This window comes from Poecilia reticulata, chromosome 6, assembly GCF_904066995.2.
Source record: "Poecilia reticulata chromosome 6, P_reticulata-male-v2, whole genome shotgun sequence".
In the NCBI taxonomy this organism is placed as follows: Eukaryota; Metazoa; Chordata; class Actinopteri; order Cyprinodontiformes; family Poeciliidae; genus Poecilia; species Poecilia reticulata.
Window position 1 is genome coordinate 16,557,826 of NC_088835.1, and position 20,307 is coordinate 16,578,132.

At 38.3% G+C, this 20,307-nt stretch overlaps 1 protein-coding gene across 1 annotated transcript in view; it reads left to right on the forward strand.

Moving 5' to 3' along the window:
* b4galnt4a (beta-1,4-N-acetyl-galactosaminyl transferase 4a) overlaps positions 1 to 20,307 on the forward strand; it is a 156,436-nt gene that overhangs the window by 101,481 nt on the left and 34,648 nt on the right. Inside the window, exons 4-7 of the mRNA XM_008411542.3 lie at positions 6,819 to 6,914; positions 8,249 to 8,339; positions 9,718 to 9,818; positions 17,678 to 17,745. Coding sequence (XP_008409764.2) covers positions 6,819 to 6,914; positions 8,249 to 8,339; positions 9,718 to 9,818; positions 17,678 to 17,745 — 356 coding nt within the window. The remainder of the gene's footprint in view (positions 1 to 6,818; positions 6,915 to 8,248; positions 8,340 to 9,717; positions 9,819 to 17,677; positions 17,746 to 20,307) is intronic.

Sequence of the window (20,307 nt, forward strand, 5' to 3'; positions counted from 1 at the left end):
AATTTATATTTCCAAAAATTCACATCTCTCCTGTTGTGGCAAAGGAACAAACATTCATTGGCATCCCAATGTTCTGCAGCCGCAAACAATAACTTGTAACTTTTCTCACAACGTCTGCATTCTGAAACTGATTCAAAATGTTTCCAAATTCAAAGAAAATTTGTAAAATTAACAAAAGTTTAATCAGTTAGGTTGTACCAAGCGCCTCATTTCTTTGACAAATTTTCTTTCTCTTCCTTTACAAGTAGCTAAGGGCAAAAATCTATTAATTAAAATGTTTCCACATATTTAACAGGAACACAAAATATTAAATGTAGCAGAGATTAAATTAAGATGGGTAAAAAAAGAATAACACGAGAAAACAGTCATGGTTCCCTGCATATTTAGACCATAAGGTCTATTGAAAAAAAGATAGCAGAGTGTCGTTTTCCTTTGTTCCATCTAAACTAACTACAGAACTTCTAGCAAAGTCCCAACTTTCTTCTGGTTCACACTGATGCAATGTTAAACCAAGACCAAGTTAGGAGAAAAAAATCACTTTGGGACTTTGTCTGCCTTAATGACCTATCTGTCCTGCTTACCAGTAATCCACATGTTTTGGTGCACAGTTGGGACGGTGGAGGGCTGATGGATCACTAAGCTGGCACTGTCAAAGACAAACACTCATCCTGGCTGCAGTAGAACGGAGCTGCATGCCAGCTGTCAACGCCTAGGAGAGGTTGCATTGACATCCAACATTCTCAGTGAAACTCCGTTATTGCAAAAGGAAAATAAAAGTCAAAATGCTATTTATTTCTAGCTTACTTGAAGTCAGAATGAAATTTTGTCTTTCTTTGATGACTTCATTAGAATGCTCCACCACAACCAGTGGACTCACTCAGAAGGGACAAAGGATTAGTGCGGATACTCTGCTTCGTGTCGTCGATCAAGGACACCAACATATCATGAGCACTGAGATGAGATGAAGACTAGAGTGGAAGCTGCTGGCTGGCTTTTTAAACGGGCAAACGGTAGATGCAGACAAAGGCGAAACAGTGTTTTTTCTCTCATTCCAGACAGGGGTTTGTCAAATTCAACCAATTCATTTAGCAAGAAGCAGAGAAAAAGTGATACTAGAAGAAAAAGTTAATAGATTTCAATATAAGAGTAATGCAAGTGTGAAGTACATATTGAATAAAACCGAAGGGAGCACAAGGAGAGATCAATAAATACATTGACAGACATACCAGGGTAAACATTTCTGTCCCGTAAGACCTAAGGGATGTAACTTTATTTAATCACTTTTCCTGGTGATGATTTGAACAACCAGTTTTTTTCCCCTTTAGGAGGGAAGTGAGGAGGAGTTTGAAGCTCAACACAGACACATGACTCATATGGAAGCAACAGTCACTTTTGTCTCCTCAATCATACAACCTGTGACAAGACTGGAGGTGGAATCTGATGTTTTTGTCTCTGATTCCCTTCTCATGCTAACTTAATGCGAGGTGTGAGGAGGTCTGATATTTTTATATCTTCACTGTTCTGCCTGTCCAACCAAAAGACTACATGTCCACGAAATGTAATGATTCATTCCCCTTTTTCCTTCTCCAGAAAATACAAGAATGTGTCTCATATTTCCCAGTGAGAGGAATCTAGTGCAACCATCCGCACCTCCTTTATGCTACATCCTTGGCATTACAGAATTGAAGTGGTCATGAGACAAATTGTACATTATATAAATTTTTGTCGCGCTGGTTGATAACGGTGGGATATGTTTTCCTGTTCCTGTAAGACTGTGAATAATCAGTCTATTTTATTCCAGAAAACGTTTTAAACTTGTTAAAAAAATTTTTTTCGTCTTGTCCGTGAACTTTTTATTTTATTTTCTTACCGAGTATGAACGCTCTCTATTCAAATGCACAGTTTGGTGCAAACACTTTAACCAAGTCTAAATATTTCTTTTTTTCTTCTTGTTTTTTTCAAAGAAGCCTGGCTCAGTTAAAACATTTTGGTAGGGTACAGTCTCGATTTTTTATTTTTATTTTTATTGGATTTTGAGTGCTTTCCTGCTCATTTCCGGCGTGATCCAGCCCTCACTACCATGACAGCAAATGTGCAAAGAGGTAGATGGATTTCAGGACAGCATCTGCAAGTCATCTCTTTTGGAAAATAATATTTTTTCAGATGATTATCAGTTGTATCCCAATTACATCAGAAACATTTTCTCTGCTGTTTGCAGGGAACATTGGTTTCTTTAGCTTCATTGCGTGGCTTAATCTAGTTGACATTTGCATCTTTAATTTGCATGGTTTCAGTCAACTCAACATAAAATCAATAAGTAAACAAAAACTGGTCAATTGGTGAACTGCAAATAAGTGAAAATTCAACCAAAACCTTAAAATAACATTGTGAAAGCCAGGAGAAAATATTGATCTAACCTCATTTACAAGAGTACATGAAGTTTTTGGTGAAGTATTTTGTCCTTTCAAGATTTTGCACGTTCCTTCATTTAAGAAATGCAATTTTCTTCATTTTTAATAATGAAAAGTTTACTAAAATGTAAACATTTTGAGTCAGCTGTCCAATTGTTCTTTCTTAAAACAACTAAAGATCTATCATACCCTTGTAGCTATTGCCTGGAATGTCATCTTTTATGTTTTCTTTCCGACTGGGACTAACGGTGTCAGCTGGTGTGATGGCTCATCTGTGGATGCACCGTGCCACCATTTGTCTGTACCTCAGAGCCAGCAGGAGTGCAGCAGTCTGTGCCAGATTTTGAGAAAGAGAGACAGACTCCTGGAGGAAAGAGAAGGAGAAAATAAGAAAAATAAATGTTCTGTTTGCGTGCTGGTTAGCGGTGAGACCAGATGGAGAGAGAGAGCGGATACTGGAGAGCTGTGGAGACGATGTGCTGAGATGAGCTCACACAAATTTGGAAGTGAGAAGGAAGATCATAGATACAAGCAGTTTGTGAGGCAGGTTTTCTTTTTCTTTTTTTTCCCCCCCAAAAACTGGGGTTTCTTTTGTCTCCTACTTATCAAATATATGGATTTTTATAGCTGTATTTGATCACAGTCATGTACAAGACAAGAGATATAGTATACCTACCGTACTTTTAGTTGCTGCATTTTCAAAAGGAAACAGCAGAAATGACCAGCAATATCGGAGGGCTAAACTTTAGATGTAGATTTTAAAATCTACTTTGTGTCTTCCATATAGATTGGTGCCCTAACACTTCACCCACATTTTCAAATTCGTCGTGTTCCACAGACAAGCTGAAAGCTCAGGAGAATAAACCAGAGCAACCTTGTTGTTCATCGTTTTAGTGGTCTGGTGAAAGTCTCGCTCTCTCTTACTCTCTCACAGCCTGACAGGAGCGTGAATGAATCTGGACATTTTGCAGAAAATCCATCTGTCTTTTTTATAGCTCCTTACATCTCCAGTCTTTCTCAGACTACAATTCGGCTTTTGGCTCTTCTTCTCTTGGTGATGGTATCCACAGATCAGAGTGTTGGCAGCAGGGTGTTCTGGTAGTTTTACGATATGTTCACAGATCAGAGTAAAGATTGTTGTATTGCTAACTGATCATGTAAAAATCTACCTATTGGGATCACCATCCAATGTCTTAATGCATGTCTCACTCAGACACAATCTTGAAAGCTACTCAAAAAATTCAGTCAAATGCAGACTTACTATTTGTTGCAAGAATATTCTTATGCCTCCGTCCCATAAAAGGAATTGGGAGAAGAACCTTATAATAGGAGATGTGGAAAAAAATCAAATATTATTCTTGGGGTGAAGCAAGGACAATTAAACAGCCAAGGAAGATGGTTAAGTTGCTATCTATCACAGTGGTTGAGGAAAGAAATATTTCAGTATAACTCTCACTGATTTAGTTCACAAACAGAGACATCACTCTTACCCTGCTGTTCCTGTAAAAATGAGTCCATTATACACAAGTGCCCCCCAGCAGGAAGCTCAATTTACAGCCAGTAGCTCCAGGACTACACTGATGTATGTTTAAATGAATCTTGGAGACTTTCAAGCTGCCCACCTATTACTGTTTGGCAACAGGAGCAGCAAGAAGGGGCCAGGGCATAAGAAGGTTTGATTTTAAAACCCACAGGGGGTCTATTAAAACATTTCCATAAGCCATGCTTACATAAGGATTGCAAGACAAATCTTCACACATGCACATACACACATACATATACACACATACATATATATATATAGCTCTGGAAAGAAAATTAAGACCGCTGCAAAATGATCAGTTCTCTGATTTTACTTTTTATAAGTTTATGTTTTAGTAAAATGAACATTGTTTTTTTATTCTATGAATTCCAAACAAAAAATTTGTATTGCAGAAATGGTCAAAAAAACGAAAAAGATGTAGCGCTTTCAGACCCCAAATAATGCAAAGAAAACAAGTTCATATGCGTTTAGAAACAACAATACTAATGTTTTAACTCGGGAAGACTTGAGAAATCAGTATACATGCATTCACACATTGGTCAAAGTTTAGTTCTTCAGTTCACAGGACTGGGTTTTTTGGATTGCTTTTAGAGAAATGGCCTCTTCCTCTTTGAGTGATAAATTGTGTTAAAATGGTTTATGACTCATTGCTACTTTTTTTCTTCTTCTTTTTTTGCATTTGTTTTTGCAGTTTAGGCATACATTTCAATCTAGACATGTTTATTTCTGGGCACAGAAATAATCTTTTCGTCCTCTCTGAACAATCAAGTGGCTGTTCAGTTCCATGTTGTTTGTAATGCCCTATAATAGTTTGAACAGATAAATGTGGTGCCCTCAAGCTTTTAGGAAATAAACCCATATTATGATGTCACACATGAAGGCACAGTGTATGTATGTTTATTATGTTTTTCTCTTTGTGCTGGGTTGTCTTTTCCCTTCTCCAGACTGATTGATTTGACAGCCTCACACTTGTTGACTCTCCAGCCATCGGCACAAACAAAAAGACTCCGTTCAGCAATTGAAATGGTGCCAAACTAGGGAAGCCAGCTTTAGCTTTGATCCGCCAGAGCACCTCTCTGTGTCACTCTATTGTCGTTTCGGCGAGAGCCAGTTTTCTGTTCAGGCTCTGTGTGATGTTCTAAATGTCTGTGGCAGCATTATAGAGGCAGCCCACTGAGCCTGTTGTCCCACATTAACATGATGCCATATGTGCAGACGTGTGTTTTGATTGTCAAGTAAAAAAAAAAAAAAAAAAGAAAAAAAATGCAGTTTGTTAAATCACATCCGCCACGTTTTACAATGTTACATAAAACCGCACATTGGTTAAACTAAGCATGTTGCTGAAAGTGTAATAAGGTGTAAAAAGTAGATTATTCCAAAATCTTTTCGTTTTGAGCATGACCAGACCTTAGTGTGCGCCGGAGGAAACTGTACCCCAAAGCAGACTGTTTTCACCATCTGTCCTTGCCGTGTCTTCTGATTTCCCTCCATAATTCAGACAAATGTCAGACTGCAGGCTGGGGATGACCTTTGACAAACTGCTCCAGTCTCTCTCAGATCACATTCCCTCCTGTTGCATTTTATGGGTCCTTTTTGTTATTCAGGAAAGCTGTAACACTGGAACTTAAACGTTGCTTTTTTCAAAGATAGATTAATTTCAAGTGTTTGAGTATTCATGCTACTTGAATTTTCTTATCTAATTTTTTCTGGCATTATAGCCACAAACCACAGTGTGTTTTATCTCATATTTTATTTGAGAGAGCAGCACAAAATAGCCCATAATCGTAAAATTGACAGAAAATTAACAGGTTTTTTTCTTTTACAATCGATTCTGAAAACTGTGGTGTACATTAGCACTTGGCTCCAATCATTCAATGCAGTGCAGAACCGCTTTCTACTGCAGTTACAGCTGCAAGTCTTTTGTAAACATCTTTCAGCTTTACTCATATAACTACCATCTTTTTTGTAATTTCTTCTCATTTTTGGTCATTCTTCTGAATACCTCAAGCTCTGTCAGATTGGAAAGTGTCTTTGAACAACAGCTAACACATGCTGCTGGCGATGTTTTGGCTCTCAGTTTTTTAGTATTGTCTCTGTGAAAGGGGAAACTTTGCCCCTTTTCAAGTCTCTTTCAGTGCCTACCAGGTTTTCTTCAAGGATTGCCCTACTTTAACTTTAGCCCTCTTCCTATCAGCTTCCCCATCCCAGCTAAAGAAAATTAACTCCCAGCATGATGCTGCCACTATCTTTCACTGTGGTGATGTCATAATCAAGATAATGCAGTTAATTTTCATCCACACATTGCATTTGAGTCTAGGTTACCTGGTATTTATCTCTCTACATTAGCTGAAAGATTTGACCACCTTAGCTGTTGATCTGTAGCTCTTCTTGTATTTCTAGAAGCTTCTTGGCTCTTTTGCTGATTAGTGCTTTCCTTACCTGTCAGTTTAGGTAGACGTTGATGTCTTTACTGGTTTGCAGCTCTGCCATACTCAGTCTTTTGATTATGGTGATGCTTTTTGTTCACATTGAAATCCTCTGAGGCCTTTTGCAGATGAGCTGTTTATACTGGGAATGAATTTCAAAAGTGAATCCAGTTTACTAATTATGTAAATTTGGATGCTATTTGTTACACTTAATTTAATTTAGCCATTTTACAGTACCTGGTGCTGGTCTGCCAACAAAATGTGAACTAGTTTGAGGGTCCTTGACAATTTTGCAAGGTGCTGAGCTGCACTGGGCAAAATGCAACAACCTAAGCAACAATCACCAAGCTGATATACCAAAGCAAATCTCTTGTTTTATATGATGCAATGCTGTTGCTGCAGCATGTAGTAATGTGTTTGCTCTTTGTGTGTTTGCAGTATAAGGGCCAGGCCAACCTGCATGTGTTTGAGGACTGGTGTGGCTCCTCTATAGCCCAGCTCAGAAAGAACCTGCACTTCCCTCTTTATCCTCATGTAAGTATTAATATTAGAGCCTGTAAAATCAAAGGTCATGTCCATCTCAAGAGAGACTGATGTAGTTTATAGTATTACTGTACCCTACTTGCTAGGACTGATCAGGGTTGATCTTTGTTTTCAGAATTTATTTGTATATGTCAGGGGGTGTGGTTGGTGGTGGTGAGGATAGAATGCTGAGACCCAGGTTATGGTGAAAATGAAGAATTTAATGAGGGAGATCACAGTCCAGAATCAGGCGGCACAGCAGCAAATTAGCACACAGCTAACACCGGTAGCAACTGACATGAAAGACTATGGACAGCAACAAGCAACCTCAGGACTTCACAGTTCTACAGAGGATACTGGCTATAGACGTATGATGACTGACGTATGACGAAGATCCAACGAAGAACACAGACAACAGGTGAGACTAAATACACACGGGGTAATCAAGGGAACGAGACACACCTGGGAGACAATCAACAGGGAAGACGCAGAGACAGACTCACAGGGAACAGGATCACACAGAAAAACTCAAAAATAAACACATAGAAACACGGATCATGACAGTAAATGCATTACTTGAAAGATAAATTCTGGAATTTCTGAAAAGTAGAGGGATTTTTCTTGATTTATTTGATGACTTGAGTACCATAATTTCTGAACTTTTGAGCGTACCTGAATATTAGCCACACCCACTAAGTTTGAAAAGTCATTGATCACATCTTTCTCCTGTGCACTTATACCACCAAAGTCGTCTTCTTCAGTGTCAGAATTGGACAGCGTGATACTTCTTCAGTCCCTCTGAAGAAAAAGCAGAAGGTGTATATTAGCCACAACTGTGCATTCAAAGGGTGTAAAAAAACCAGTAATACCTTATGGGCCTCATTGCTTTTTACTGCTTTTAAACTGGGTTTCTGGTTCTTAGATACTGAATAAGAGTATGGGGAAATACTTTTCTTTCCAGGCTTTAATTCCGGTCCCGGTGACTGAATATTGTGTCCTTCTGCTTGTCTTTCCTTTCTTTGTTTTATCTTTCCCTTCTCTCCTGTCTCCATTATCCACCCTTCCTTTGTGTTCTTCCTCCGTTCCTTCCTTGTGTCCATTAAAGTTTTTCCTACAGTCCTATATCCCGTCTGTTCTTTCTTTATTTGTTGCATCATTAGTTTTGGTTTCCTTCTAACACAGGCCCTCATCTCCATAGACTCAAAAAGAAAAAAAAAGATCAAAGTAAAGCATTGTGTGTATTCTGTATATGTTAAAAGACTAGAGTTAAAGCTTTCAGATTATTGTTCAGTACACAGTTCTGAATATCTGCATTAGTTTTTTTTTAATGTCTCTTTTTCTTGCAGACAAGAACCACAGTAAAGAAGCTGGCCGTGGCTCCAAAGTGGAAAAACTACGGCTTGAGAATATTTGGTTTCCTTCATCCATACAAAGATGGTAACTAGCTCTTTTCTTTCTCAATCCCTGATATGAGGCTGAGAGCCTTGGAGCTTGTGTCCTTTATCGGAGCAGGCAATTTCCTCAGCCCTCTTAATCCAAACGCCTCCAAGCCACTAATGTAGTGGATATTCACATTTTCATCTTGGCTCAATGCCGAAATCTCACTGCTAAATCTCGTTGCGGTTCCCTCATGGTTCTGCCCTGAAACCCAGTTGCTATGGGAACTGAAAACCCCAAATGTCCAAGTGCCCTTACACAAATTGCCGAACTGAAGCTATTAATTAGATTACCATTCATTTTAGACTCTCATACTGCTTTCACTGGTAGTATGGCTCTATTGAGCCGATGCTGTGAAGGTCACGCTGTTTTCAGCAGCAAAGTTTGAGCTCTAACAAAAGCCCCTCACCTTCGTCATTTACATCTTGCCTGAGACGCGTGCAACGCTAAGTAGATTTGAAAAGGCAACATTTCCTGTGAACTGTAATCTAAATCTATTTGGAGAAGTCTTACCGCTTAAATGATACATTAAACACAAAAAATGTATAACCTTGTGTTAACAAAATATTGATAAGTCTTCTCTGCAAGAACACTACAGTACTGATATTTCCATTACATAAGATCTAATTTTATACTGTATAAGCACATAATAAATATAGAAAAATAAATAAATCCTGTCTCTAAAACAACTGAAAACTGTCATCTTAATACATGTTAAAGTCATTTTAGTTAATTTGACTGAGGATGAATAAAAAATGGTTCATAGAAGTTAATCTAGATATACTGATATAGTTTAGCTGTGTGTTTATTTGAAACTACAGCAGAGCAGTCAAACATATTTTTGTTGAACTTGGAAAAATAATAATTAAGTTAATGTAAAGCTGTGCAACAGTGGCTGATAAACTGGCTGAACTTGACAGTAGTTCCTCAAGGAGAAATCCTTTCTCCTCGGTTTGGTAAACTGCACGTGGATTTGAAATACATCCTTGGTGTTATACGTAGCACTTGTGACGCTGAGCCTTAGTTTTAGTCCCGAGCTAAAAGGAAGAATAGAAGAACGGTGCAGCCAGAACACCCCGGGGATTTAGGCAAAAGATTGACGTTTGGAGCAGCAAACCTTAATCTTCAGATCTGTGTCCTTTCTTCCAATATTAAACTGAAAGTCCAGCTTCAGAAAAAAATTTTTTGTGGAATTTTATTCGAATGGGACATCTCTGTCGAAGGCAACAGGCAGTGGAAGCACCATACTTTTGATGTTCTCTTACACCTGAAGCTATTTAAAAGTGCGGCATTTGTCTGATTCTGTTATGTACTAATCGAAGGCCATCCAGATCTTTTTCCGCTATGAACCTCTTTGATCATGTCTTTCGCCCTGCAGGTGATTTCCAGTTCTCCGTATCGTCTGATGATAACTCAGAGTTCTGGTTGAGTCCCGATGAGTGTCCTCTCAATGCCAGACTGCTAGTTTATGTAGGACAGGTAAGCATACAATTGTGCTGCAGTGCTGTATAATATCTCAACCCTCACCCCTTACCCCACCCACATGGCCCCCACACAACACACACAATAACCAACAATAAATGTATGGAGTGTGACTGGGAAAATACTGTTTTTGTCTTACCTAAACATTTCAGATTCTCAAGTAAAATTGGATTTGATACAAAGACAGTATGAGTTGAAATATAAAAGAAGATCGCAAACGATGACTTTGTTTATTTAGGGGAAAAAACCTAACCAAGCCAACCTGGTCCTATGTAAAAACACATTTGCCTGTCAAACTTAATAACTGGATGTCTTGGTGGCAACAGCTCCTAGTAAGAGTTTGTGATTTTTCCCAAGAAACCTGGAAAATAATTCTCTTTTTGAGCTCATTTTGTCTGCTTTGCAAAAAATATGGCTGCTCTCAGTTAATTAATGATATGACAAAGAAGGGACTTTCTCATTTCTCTCAGCTAGTTAGGAAAACTTTTTCTTTTCCATAACTGAAATCCTAATTTGAAAACTTTATCTGACATTAATATTTGTCTCATGTATAATTTAAGTTTACCAAAAAAAAAAGCAACAGCAGAGTATATTTGTAAAAGGGGAAATACAGATTTTACTGTGCTTTAGGGTCCAACTATTGTGCTATTGTGTGGATGTTTTTTCTTACTTCTAATTAACAACGTACCTTTTTGCAATCCTGGCTTTACAGTGCGTGGTTAGCATTGCTCGCAGATAGGCTTTTACTACAAAACACCTAATGAATTTCTTGAACTTCTGAATGTTGAGAGGTAAAACATTTTTTTTTTCTGTGTATATCTTTGTAACAGCACTAGAAGTACAACATTTCAAGCAAGCTCATCATAAGAGTCATTATTATCAGATCTATTATTCAGGTGGTGAGTGACTCATGCCTTTCAGCTGTGTGTAATTGATTCTGCTGTATAGAAAATAGCAGCTCAGACTTAGACAAGTGTTCTACAGTTGTAGTTTCAGTGCTTAATCCTGACCAGTCATGAGCATACATTATTCAGGAACGGATGTATAACGAGAGGCATGGCCTTTTTAGTAATCTTACACCCACTTCATCAAAACTGTGGCTATTACTTACCACCAACACGCTGCTCAGAACACAAGAGGCCTAAATCGTGTTTTCCTTTTCCATCTGTCCTTAAATTGTGCTGTGACTGCAACTGAATGAATGCCAAACTGTTCTGCCTTTGCCTTTTCTAATTAGGTTTTTTTCTTCTTTTTTTTTTATCGAATGCCCCAGAAAGATTTAAGAAGGCGAGGATGCATGAGGTTGCACAAAGTTCAAACACGAGTGTGTGTTTTAAGAGCAGAGATCCTGCTACAGTGCCATCTGTATTCCAGCAGGATGTGAGATGTCAGTGAGTTCCATGGGAGCTGAGATTAATTAGCTGGCAGTGAATATTGATGTGACATTTAGCAGCGGAGAAATCATCTATCTGGTGGCAGATGAGCAGTGGTGTGGCCAGGAATCATTCATTTTGCCCGCTGGCTGACTGACAGACGTCAGCGCCGTCACTGTCTTTGGAGACATACTGCGTTTCACGGGTGAAAATCTAAATGTCCACTCCTTCCCTCGATATGTGACATGAATGAATGTTTGAGCTCTTGGAGGAAAAAGGCTTTCTATCAAGGTTGGAGGATATTGTCACAGACTAGACTTCAAATCCTTCTGCTAGTTTGCAAATCACTCAACGGCTTGGCACCAAAATACATTTAAGACTTGTTGTTATTGTTGCATCAACCTTCCAGACCCACTCGGGTCTTCTGGTTCTAGGCTGTGCTGAATGCCCAGGACCTGAACCAAACCTGGAGAACCATTTCCTTTAAGTTCCTTTTAATCAAGTCTAAACCTCAGCTGTTTAGAGTTGATCAACATATTTGATGTGAATTACTGATGATTTTGATGACGTCATTTGACAAAATGTGATGTTTATTGCTTGCTTCACAATTACTGACTGTGTTTTTTTTATGATATAAAACACTTTGAACTGCCTCCTTTCTGAAATGTGCTACACAAATAAACTTGACTTGATGCGACTTCACTTATGTATTTTCCTAAAGCCTAATAATAGTAATAAAACCAATCATGGATAAGCAATGTTTGGTTGAAGCAAGAGCTTCATGTACATTTATTAAGTTGTGTCTTTGAACATTAACACACTTGGAAAGAAGAGATTCACTTCTTTAAAAGGCAAGTTTAGTGCCAACCTAATTAAAAAAATAAAAAATTCTGCTAAGGTATGTAAACGTATGCACATAACTGTGTTTGTGCATCTATCTATCGACTCATCAATAGATACACACACAGATATGTATATATTTACATATATGCATGATTTATTGCAACCGTAGTGTCCTCTATTTCAGTTGTCACAGCAGTGCCATTCTCGATGCTGAACTTGCTATAAATGGAATGTGCTGCTATGAGATATTTATCTGTGACAGGGCGAAAAGATGAGGAGCTGAAAGAGTTTCCGTGACGTTTCCATGGAGACCCCTGTCAGCATTTTGTATTGAGCTTACGTATCGTCTGGCGAAGATGGCTGATCTCCCAGTGGGGCCCCTAAACACAAGCAGGAAAAGCTGAATTTAACTCATGGTTACAATGGATTTGATTTTAAACACAGGAATAAAAGAGACTGTGCATGGGCACTGAAAGGAATGTTGTTCTTGTTTTTTTTCTTTTGTTTTGTTTTTTCTTAAGTGTACCATGGCCAGATCGTTGGAACTGAGTTCTGCATATTAGAACACTCTATGTAACCATTTTCAGATGTCATCTGTTCACACTCAAGTGAACGGAGATGTAATAAAGCTTTACATTAGTCATAATGTGTAGCCAGATCCTACAGAGCTCCACACAGATTCAGATCCAGGCTCAATGAAATGAAAAGATTTTTACTACATGTGAAAAGACTATCACAGTGATTCAGCGGCTGAATAGGCTTTTCTGTGCATGTTCTGCTTGTGTTTGCAGTGCAGCGTATTTTCACCTGCATTGTAAGCAAAGGATGAAACAGTCTATTATGTTGTTTCATCACCTTTCAGCGATGAATCAACTCCACTTCCAGTTGAAAGCAAGACATTTACCACTAAAGCCTTCAAAATGTTTTATTTGTGCTTAGCAGTTGGCTGCACAAATTATCGAGGGGATAAGTGAACGAACATTTCTGTTGTTTCTTGAAAGGAACTAGAAATCAATTGAGTCAGCCGGAAAGGACAGTCTGAGCCCAGGCCATTACACGGACATTTGTGGCAGCTTTATTGTCCGGCTTCGTATTTGATAATCTCACGTTGCAGTCTGTCCAGTCTGTCTGGACTGTTGGAAGGGTTTGCTGAAATGGTAACACTATCTGGTTCTATCTCCTTTTGGTGCTTCAGGCAAGAGGCTCCAATCGTTAGATCTGTGAGGATGGTTCTAAAAACTGCTTTGTGTGACACCGTGTTACTTGCTGGTGTTAAATCTGACATCTGCTGCACTGCCGCTATACTGGTTACACATTTTAGACTGGATTTTCTTCATGAGGCCAGTTATGTGATCTGGCTCTTGTCTCTTGGTTTCAGTGAATAGGCTGTGATTGATTGATTTCCATCTGCCTCTCACCACAGTAACTGCATTACATTGGCTGGATGGTGTTGAAAAAACATTTTTATTTATGTGCTTATGCTTATGTGGGCCAATTTCTGTGCATATCCTGGAAGTATTTAATACAGTGAAATATTATCCGTCTTGCTAAATTCTGTCAGAAAACGACACAGTAAACTGGGTCAGTAAGATGTGATCAAAATAGTTACAAAAGTTTCAAGCGCAACTTCATCGACTCCCAAGGTGCATTAAGTTGTTTATTTGTGAATGTGGGATTGGTTCCTTTAAAATTTTTTCTGTGTTATGCTTTTTTTAAAACACAAACTGTTTGATGATTTGCATTGACCCTGATGAAGTCATTTCCCACTTCCTCAAGTGTTGTTGGACTCTTCACTTAATCAAAACAGGATAAAACGGCAAATATAAAAAGTCGGTCTCAGAATATACACATGACATTTAAAGCATCTTTCAGTCTTAGCTTAGGTCTGTATATTAAGGTAAAATAAGAAGACACTCTCTCCAATTCTGTTTGTTTACATTTACAGAGTTTCATAGCTGAATGATATGCTTTCATAGGGCAAATTGTTCTTGAAAACAATAGTTTCTCTACTCTTTCACCTCAGGTCCACTGTTTTAGTTTTATGCTTATCGTCATTGTTCAGGGGTTTCTTTCATGTCTTTAAGGAAATCTGCATTAGAAATGTCGAAGCTCCCATGTGGGAAAACAGTAGATGCTCAAAAGATTAAAACTTTAAACATCCATAAGACGAACAATCCATCACAGTGAGTTTTTTCTGTTTCTGCTTGTATTCTTCCTGAATTACTGAGGCCACCACATTCCATTTGAATTAGAAAAGTATGAGCACCTATTGGTAATGTAACTTTGACTACAATAAAAACAGACAAGAAGACAGTTGTGATGGATTACCGGCCTGCGTTTTGTTTAAGGTGTCTGCTGGATGATTTCTTGAAAATCTAAAATAAATGAAAATGTTAGCTTAATGGAGGGGGTCGCAAAATAGTCTAAACTTCACACTTCATGGTCTTACATAAAAGGAATATAACAAGTAGAGCAAGTGTTGTATCTTTAGCAGACTTGTAAGGATTTTCGACCACCCACAACATGCATGACATTAAAAAAAGGTACCAAAATTTCCAAAGCCCACTGCAGGGCGATTATAAACAAATGGCGCTTTGGTAAGTCTGCCTATACGATGCCTCTTCTGTCCTGAAATCACAAAGATGAATGATGAACTTTAACCCTACTGGGAATTTAATGTAGCTTAATTTAGCTCGAGTTAGATGAGACTAACGTTGAGCTTTTATGAATAAATAAGTAAGTAAGACAAAGAAGGAATATGGGGCAAAACGTCTAATGTGAACTGCTAAGTTAGCAAGAGATTTGTAAGAACCCTATTGAGTTACTATTAAGATTAATACTTTCTATTTCTATCAGAGCATTTTGATCCCAAAAAATGTGGCATGTGCCACAAAACCGTATTGGGTCTCTCAGCAGGGTGACCAAATGAGACCAAATCGGCAAAGACGCGGTTAACCAGTGATTAAATCGGCTGTCAGTGTCAGTTTTGTTCTCTAGAACTAAATCTTCTGGAAAACTTGTATTGTGAGGCAAACAGAGAAGAGCATCAAATAACATAGGACCCAAAATCATGATTGTTTCAAGAGGATTTTTCGAAGATTCACTTGTGAAATATTTGAGAGGAAGTGTTATCCTAATGCAAAGATTGTCTTGTACAAAGTTGAGTATTGCACATAAAAGCTAAGCTGTTGATCTTTTATTTAATCTGTGAAACTGGTTTATTAAGCTGTCTCTAAAAGTAGTTCAAATTTGACACGCATGCCAAGCTTTAGCTTAATATTATTATTTTCTTTTAACATTTGGTCAAAAAAACAACAACTTCATGACTGTTTCTGAAAGTACTAAAATTAAACGGCGCCCTTTTGCTTTCATCCCTACAGATGTGAGTGCTGAAGCGATGCTTTCATTAGGCAGTCACACCACACACTGACTTGACCTTTATGTAGTATGTGTGCAAAAAGACAGTTTTGTTCAGAGCTTGCATAACGGGAATGTCATCATGGTTAAACCTTCGAAACCCCAGACTGAGGAAGAATCACAAAATAAAAAAATTAAAAAAATTTAACTTAATATATTCTGCTCACTTGCTCCAGACAAGAACTATATTTTTAAAGTTTGAGTGAGACAAACTAAGCTAAATGTGGAATCATGTTCTGCTTTTCAAGATCAAACCACCACAATACCTGTCATTGTTTTCTTCTTCAACCTCCTACAGAGAAATAGGTGGAAAAAAAAAATCAACATCTACTTCAAGATACTTTTGCAACTCTTACTGGCAATATAAATTGGTTTGAAAAAAGATTTTTTTGCATCACTGACACAAACATTATAATTGAACATTTTTTTAATTTTAGATTTCAAGTGGCCTCATACAATGACTTTAATGTCCTGCCATTTTTTTCTGCCTTTGTTTTCAGACTGGAATATTTTTGGCCACTGTTGGTATTGAAATGTGCCAAAGCAGCAGCAGCAGCAGGGCGCTGCAGGGTTTTGACTGAAAGCACACTGGTGTATATTGTATCTGCCTTCTCTCCAGCCAGCTGCCTCAGAGACAGTCTCAGAGGCTTTAAAAACCGCAAGGGGCCTGGTTAGTTCTGGACAGGCACTGATGTCTGGTTTTTTTGGGGGGGGTTTTTCCGTGGTGACTCTATTCTCATGCCAGCAAAACACACTGAAACATGCCGCTGTATTAACGCCAGCGAGTTGTAGGTGTGACTCGCTGTGTGTGAGCGTGCCCCTCTCTGTTAATTCTCTGTGGAGCTCAGCTCGCGGATAAGCAGCTATTTACAATCTGAGAGACTGCTGTGATCTGTCCCCACTGCCGGCCACACTGTCCTTTTGACCAGTTTTAGACACAGAAGTGTGTCCAGCTCAGACAATTGAAAACATGCCCGCTGTGATCTTAGCTGCATTCTTCCATTATGGATCAGAAGTAGCAGGGGCCCTAATTAGTCGTGTTGGCTTGCTGAGGAAACGAATGGGCACTGATTTGACTCCAGGGCCATGAAGGGATTCCCAGCTACTCTGATGAGCTCGCTTCTTAAGAGCCAGTATTGGCAGGGAATCCCTCTTCCTCATCTTCTCATTCTTTATAGTCATTAGTTTTTATATATCAGCATGTTTCAGAACTTTCCTCCTAATTAACTCCTCTTGATTTTCCTGAGTTTTGCACTATGTCGAAAGTACAGGAGAGGAATTTGGCTCTTACAGTCTTGTTTTCAGTTCTGTTGTGAACTTAAAAAGGCTTCAACCTTGGCATTGCAATTATATCATGTTATATCTTTTTGGGAGATTTGCCCTTCAGGTTTAAGTTTCTGCTTGTATAGTTTTAGACTCAAATTCCACTTAATCTCCTTGAAACACATTTTTTTTACCAATTCAGCTGGCATGAAGCTCTCACTGGCATTCACTAAACTAAAAAAAAAATCCTAAATTGAAACCCTCACATTGTAATATTTCTGTCCCTACAGATTAGGAGTGAGTTAGGGTTATTTTTGTTTTTGCTGTTTTGTCAACAGTTTGTGGACACGCAATGTAATTTGCAAAGTGAAATGTTATCCAAGGCAAAAGGAAAAACCCTTATTCAGTTGAGATAGAGAAAGAGGGGGGCTTCTACATGATGCTGGCAAAAGAGTCAAAATTCCTATGTAGAATTTAAGATGTTAAACAAAGTGTTAGAACGTAAAAATGAATAAAAAATCAGTAAATTTTCTTCTTGAATCAATTAGAACCCGCTAAACGAATAAGAAAAACACAAACACTTCCGACTTTGAACTTTCCAGGCACAATGAATGGAAAGCTTCAAGATCACTTTGTTTAGAAATGAAGACAGGAAGACTCTGAGTTTGGTCAGTGACTTACCAATCCAATGGAAATCTGGAAGTATTACTTGGTAAAATATCTTCAATCTCCGGGGTTCCAAATAAAATGCCTCACTCTAACCCTGTCAGAGTTAGCAACTTTAAACATCAAAATATCTACTCAAAAAAGCACAATGCTATTTTTTTTATCCTTAGAGGTTCTTTAACACCTTTGCAAACTGCTCTCTAACATTTTAATGCTGTTTTAAAACCCAGCTTTCGCCCTTCCTCCTTCTTTTTCCCTCACACTCTGACCTCTGTTCTCTCTTGTTTGTTGCAGCTGGGTACAGAGTGGACTGCTCCAGGCGAGTTCACCAAGTTCAGGTCCCAATCCTCCAAATCTGTGCAGTAAGTACCTGTGACAACTCCCACATATCCTAATAGCACATTTATTTCTCTCCAGTACAGAGACCAAAAGTGGATACGAATACAGTTCTGCACTGGTGCATCTCCTAGAAGAGCTTTGTAGAGTCTCTCTAGCACTCTTTACTAAAGATAATCTATTTTCATTCAGTCTGCTTTTTCTTTTAGACAAGTCAAGTTTGTTGCCTGTGGAGCTTTTACTGCCCACATACATGAGTAAATGGATGGCTCAAGTGTCCACTAAACACTTGAAATCAGGCCTCTTTCTGTGCACATGTAATCTGATGCACCAGATGGGTTGTTATTCAGAACCATCCGGAAAGTGATCCTTTAGAAATGTTCAGAACAGTATACATTTTAAAATAATACTTAGAATATTATTGAAGGAGCTATTCTACAGCACAGGGTGATTCTAGCTAATTTTAAATCCAATTAAAACCTCTTCTAAGTCACGAACTTGTGCTTTAACCACTGGGCAGATGCAAAATCATGTTTTTCAAAAATTCGAATCCATCAAATACATTCCAGAATTGTATTGCCAACAATCAAATTCACATACCTTGGTCACAGGCTGGCATGTAAATACTGAAATAGAGCTTGTCAAATTGTACCTTCACAGGTGATGCTGACAAAGAAGGCTGGCAAAGAAAACGGCCCACTGAGGGCCAGTTTTGATAAAAACACAGAAAGTTCAGGAACAGGCAGAAAACCTGAAGACAGGATAATTAATAGTTTATCCTTAAAGAAGACCATTGAAAGAAGGGGGTAAGGAGAGCTCTTAAAGGATGCCAGAGTGTTTTGACTCCTAGCTTGGTGAGCGAGCTTGGTCTCAGATTAAGCACATTGTTCACTCTAACTCAAGTGGTTGAGTTTGCATAAAACTCACATCATAATCTGACTGCTACTCTTCTGCCATTGTCGGATATGGAGGACTGATCCTGACATATGTGGCATTAAGCATAGGAATAAGTAAATGGCTTAGTAAAGTAATTCATATGCCAAGTATTGCATTTAGCATATGAAATAAAAAAGAACTTTACCAACTGATTATAAGGATAAACATAAATTAATACTTGTTTTCATTTTCAACATTATGACAACATAATGTTTAAAATAGTGGTAATAGTGATAATTTAACATTATCGCTATTGTTTAATTTTCCATTCTATTTTTCTTTATTTCTTTTTTCAATTTTTATTGTCATTTCATATATTTAATATTTTTTATTGTACCACCACATTTTATGTATATTTTTTCCATATTCAGAAGTTATAAAAAAAATTTTCTGTCACTTTTTATCATACATTTATGATTTATGTTCCTCCTCCTAATATTTCCTCTCTTTGATTTTTCAACCTTCTTGTTATTTTTCCTTCATCTGTTTATTTGCAGATTTCTGTTTTATTTCCCTTGTGTTCTTGTTTCTTTTTCCTTCTGACTCTTTGTGACACTGTAAATTGAAAAAGGGGAAAGGCAGAAAAGGAATGTGTGGAGATTCAAAATCAGCGTCATTCTTATCAGTCACCTTCAAGATCCGAGCTCTGTGTGCTAACTCTGATTATCAACTGCAGGACATCAGATTCATGCGTTCACAAAACTAACTTTAGTCTCCCAAGTTATTGACGGTTTCTTTTAACAGTTTTGACACAAACTGCTGTGCCATGCTGATGCCTGCTTTGAAAACTTTGGGAACCGGTCTTCTGCAGGAAGCAAAGCCCGCCTTCCCGGAGCTCAACATACAGAATTGCCTCTATTTTCAGTTTAACTATTTACCAGCTTGAACTATTAGCATATTAGCCAAGCTTTTGCTAATAAGCTGACCTGACAGCCAAAATAATAAACAAGTCTGCCCGAGATTGTCAAGTCAGCAATTTTAGATTGTCAAGTCAGCAATAAACTGACTATTGTCAGGCCCAGCCACAAAGAGGACCAAAGACTGGACTACAAATGGAGAATAAAAGAGACTGGCTAAAAACTTTGAACACACAGCTGTCTCCCGTTTTATGACAGCTGCCAGGAAACACAAGTTCGGTGTATTCTGTCAGTGTCGTCAAGATGCTCATGTGGTGATGCTTCAGGAATAAGGTTCCGCAGGCGGGACTTAGGCTGCAGCTGTAATACAATCTTTGCTGTTTAACCAAAGTGAGCACAACCGAATTACGATATGAAAATAATGTTTTCAAATTTTGCGACATTCACATGTTCCACATTGACAACTTGTTTGAGTTCTGGGCCATTTTGTCTTCTTGCTCTTTTGAATCTTCCTCGTGCTTCTTGTTTTCCAAACTCAATGTCTTTTGACCTTTGACTTGTTATCCTGAGCACTGCAGAAAGTCCTTCTGTGTGTTCAGACACAGCACTATTTTCACAACTAGAGCACTAGTTTGAGAGCTAGAGCAACACAAATCGTGTGTGATTTTCCTCTTTGCGCAGAGCTCTCCACAGATTGCTCTGGGTGGACATGTGCATGCTTGTCTCACTGACCGAGTGAAAAACTGCACCTTCAAAGAAACCTTGAACACAAAGTAAAGTACTGTCTGAAACGAG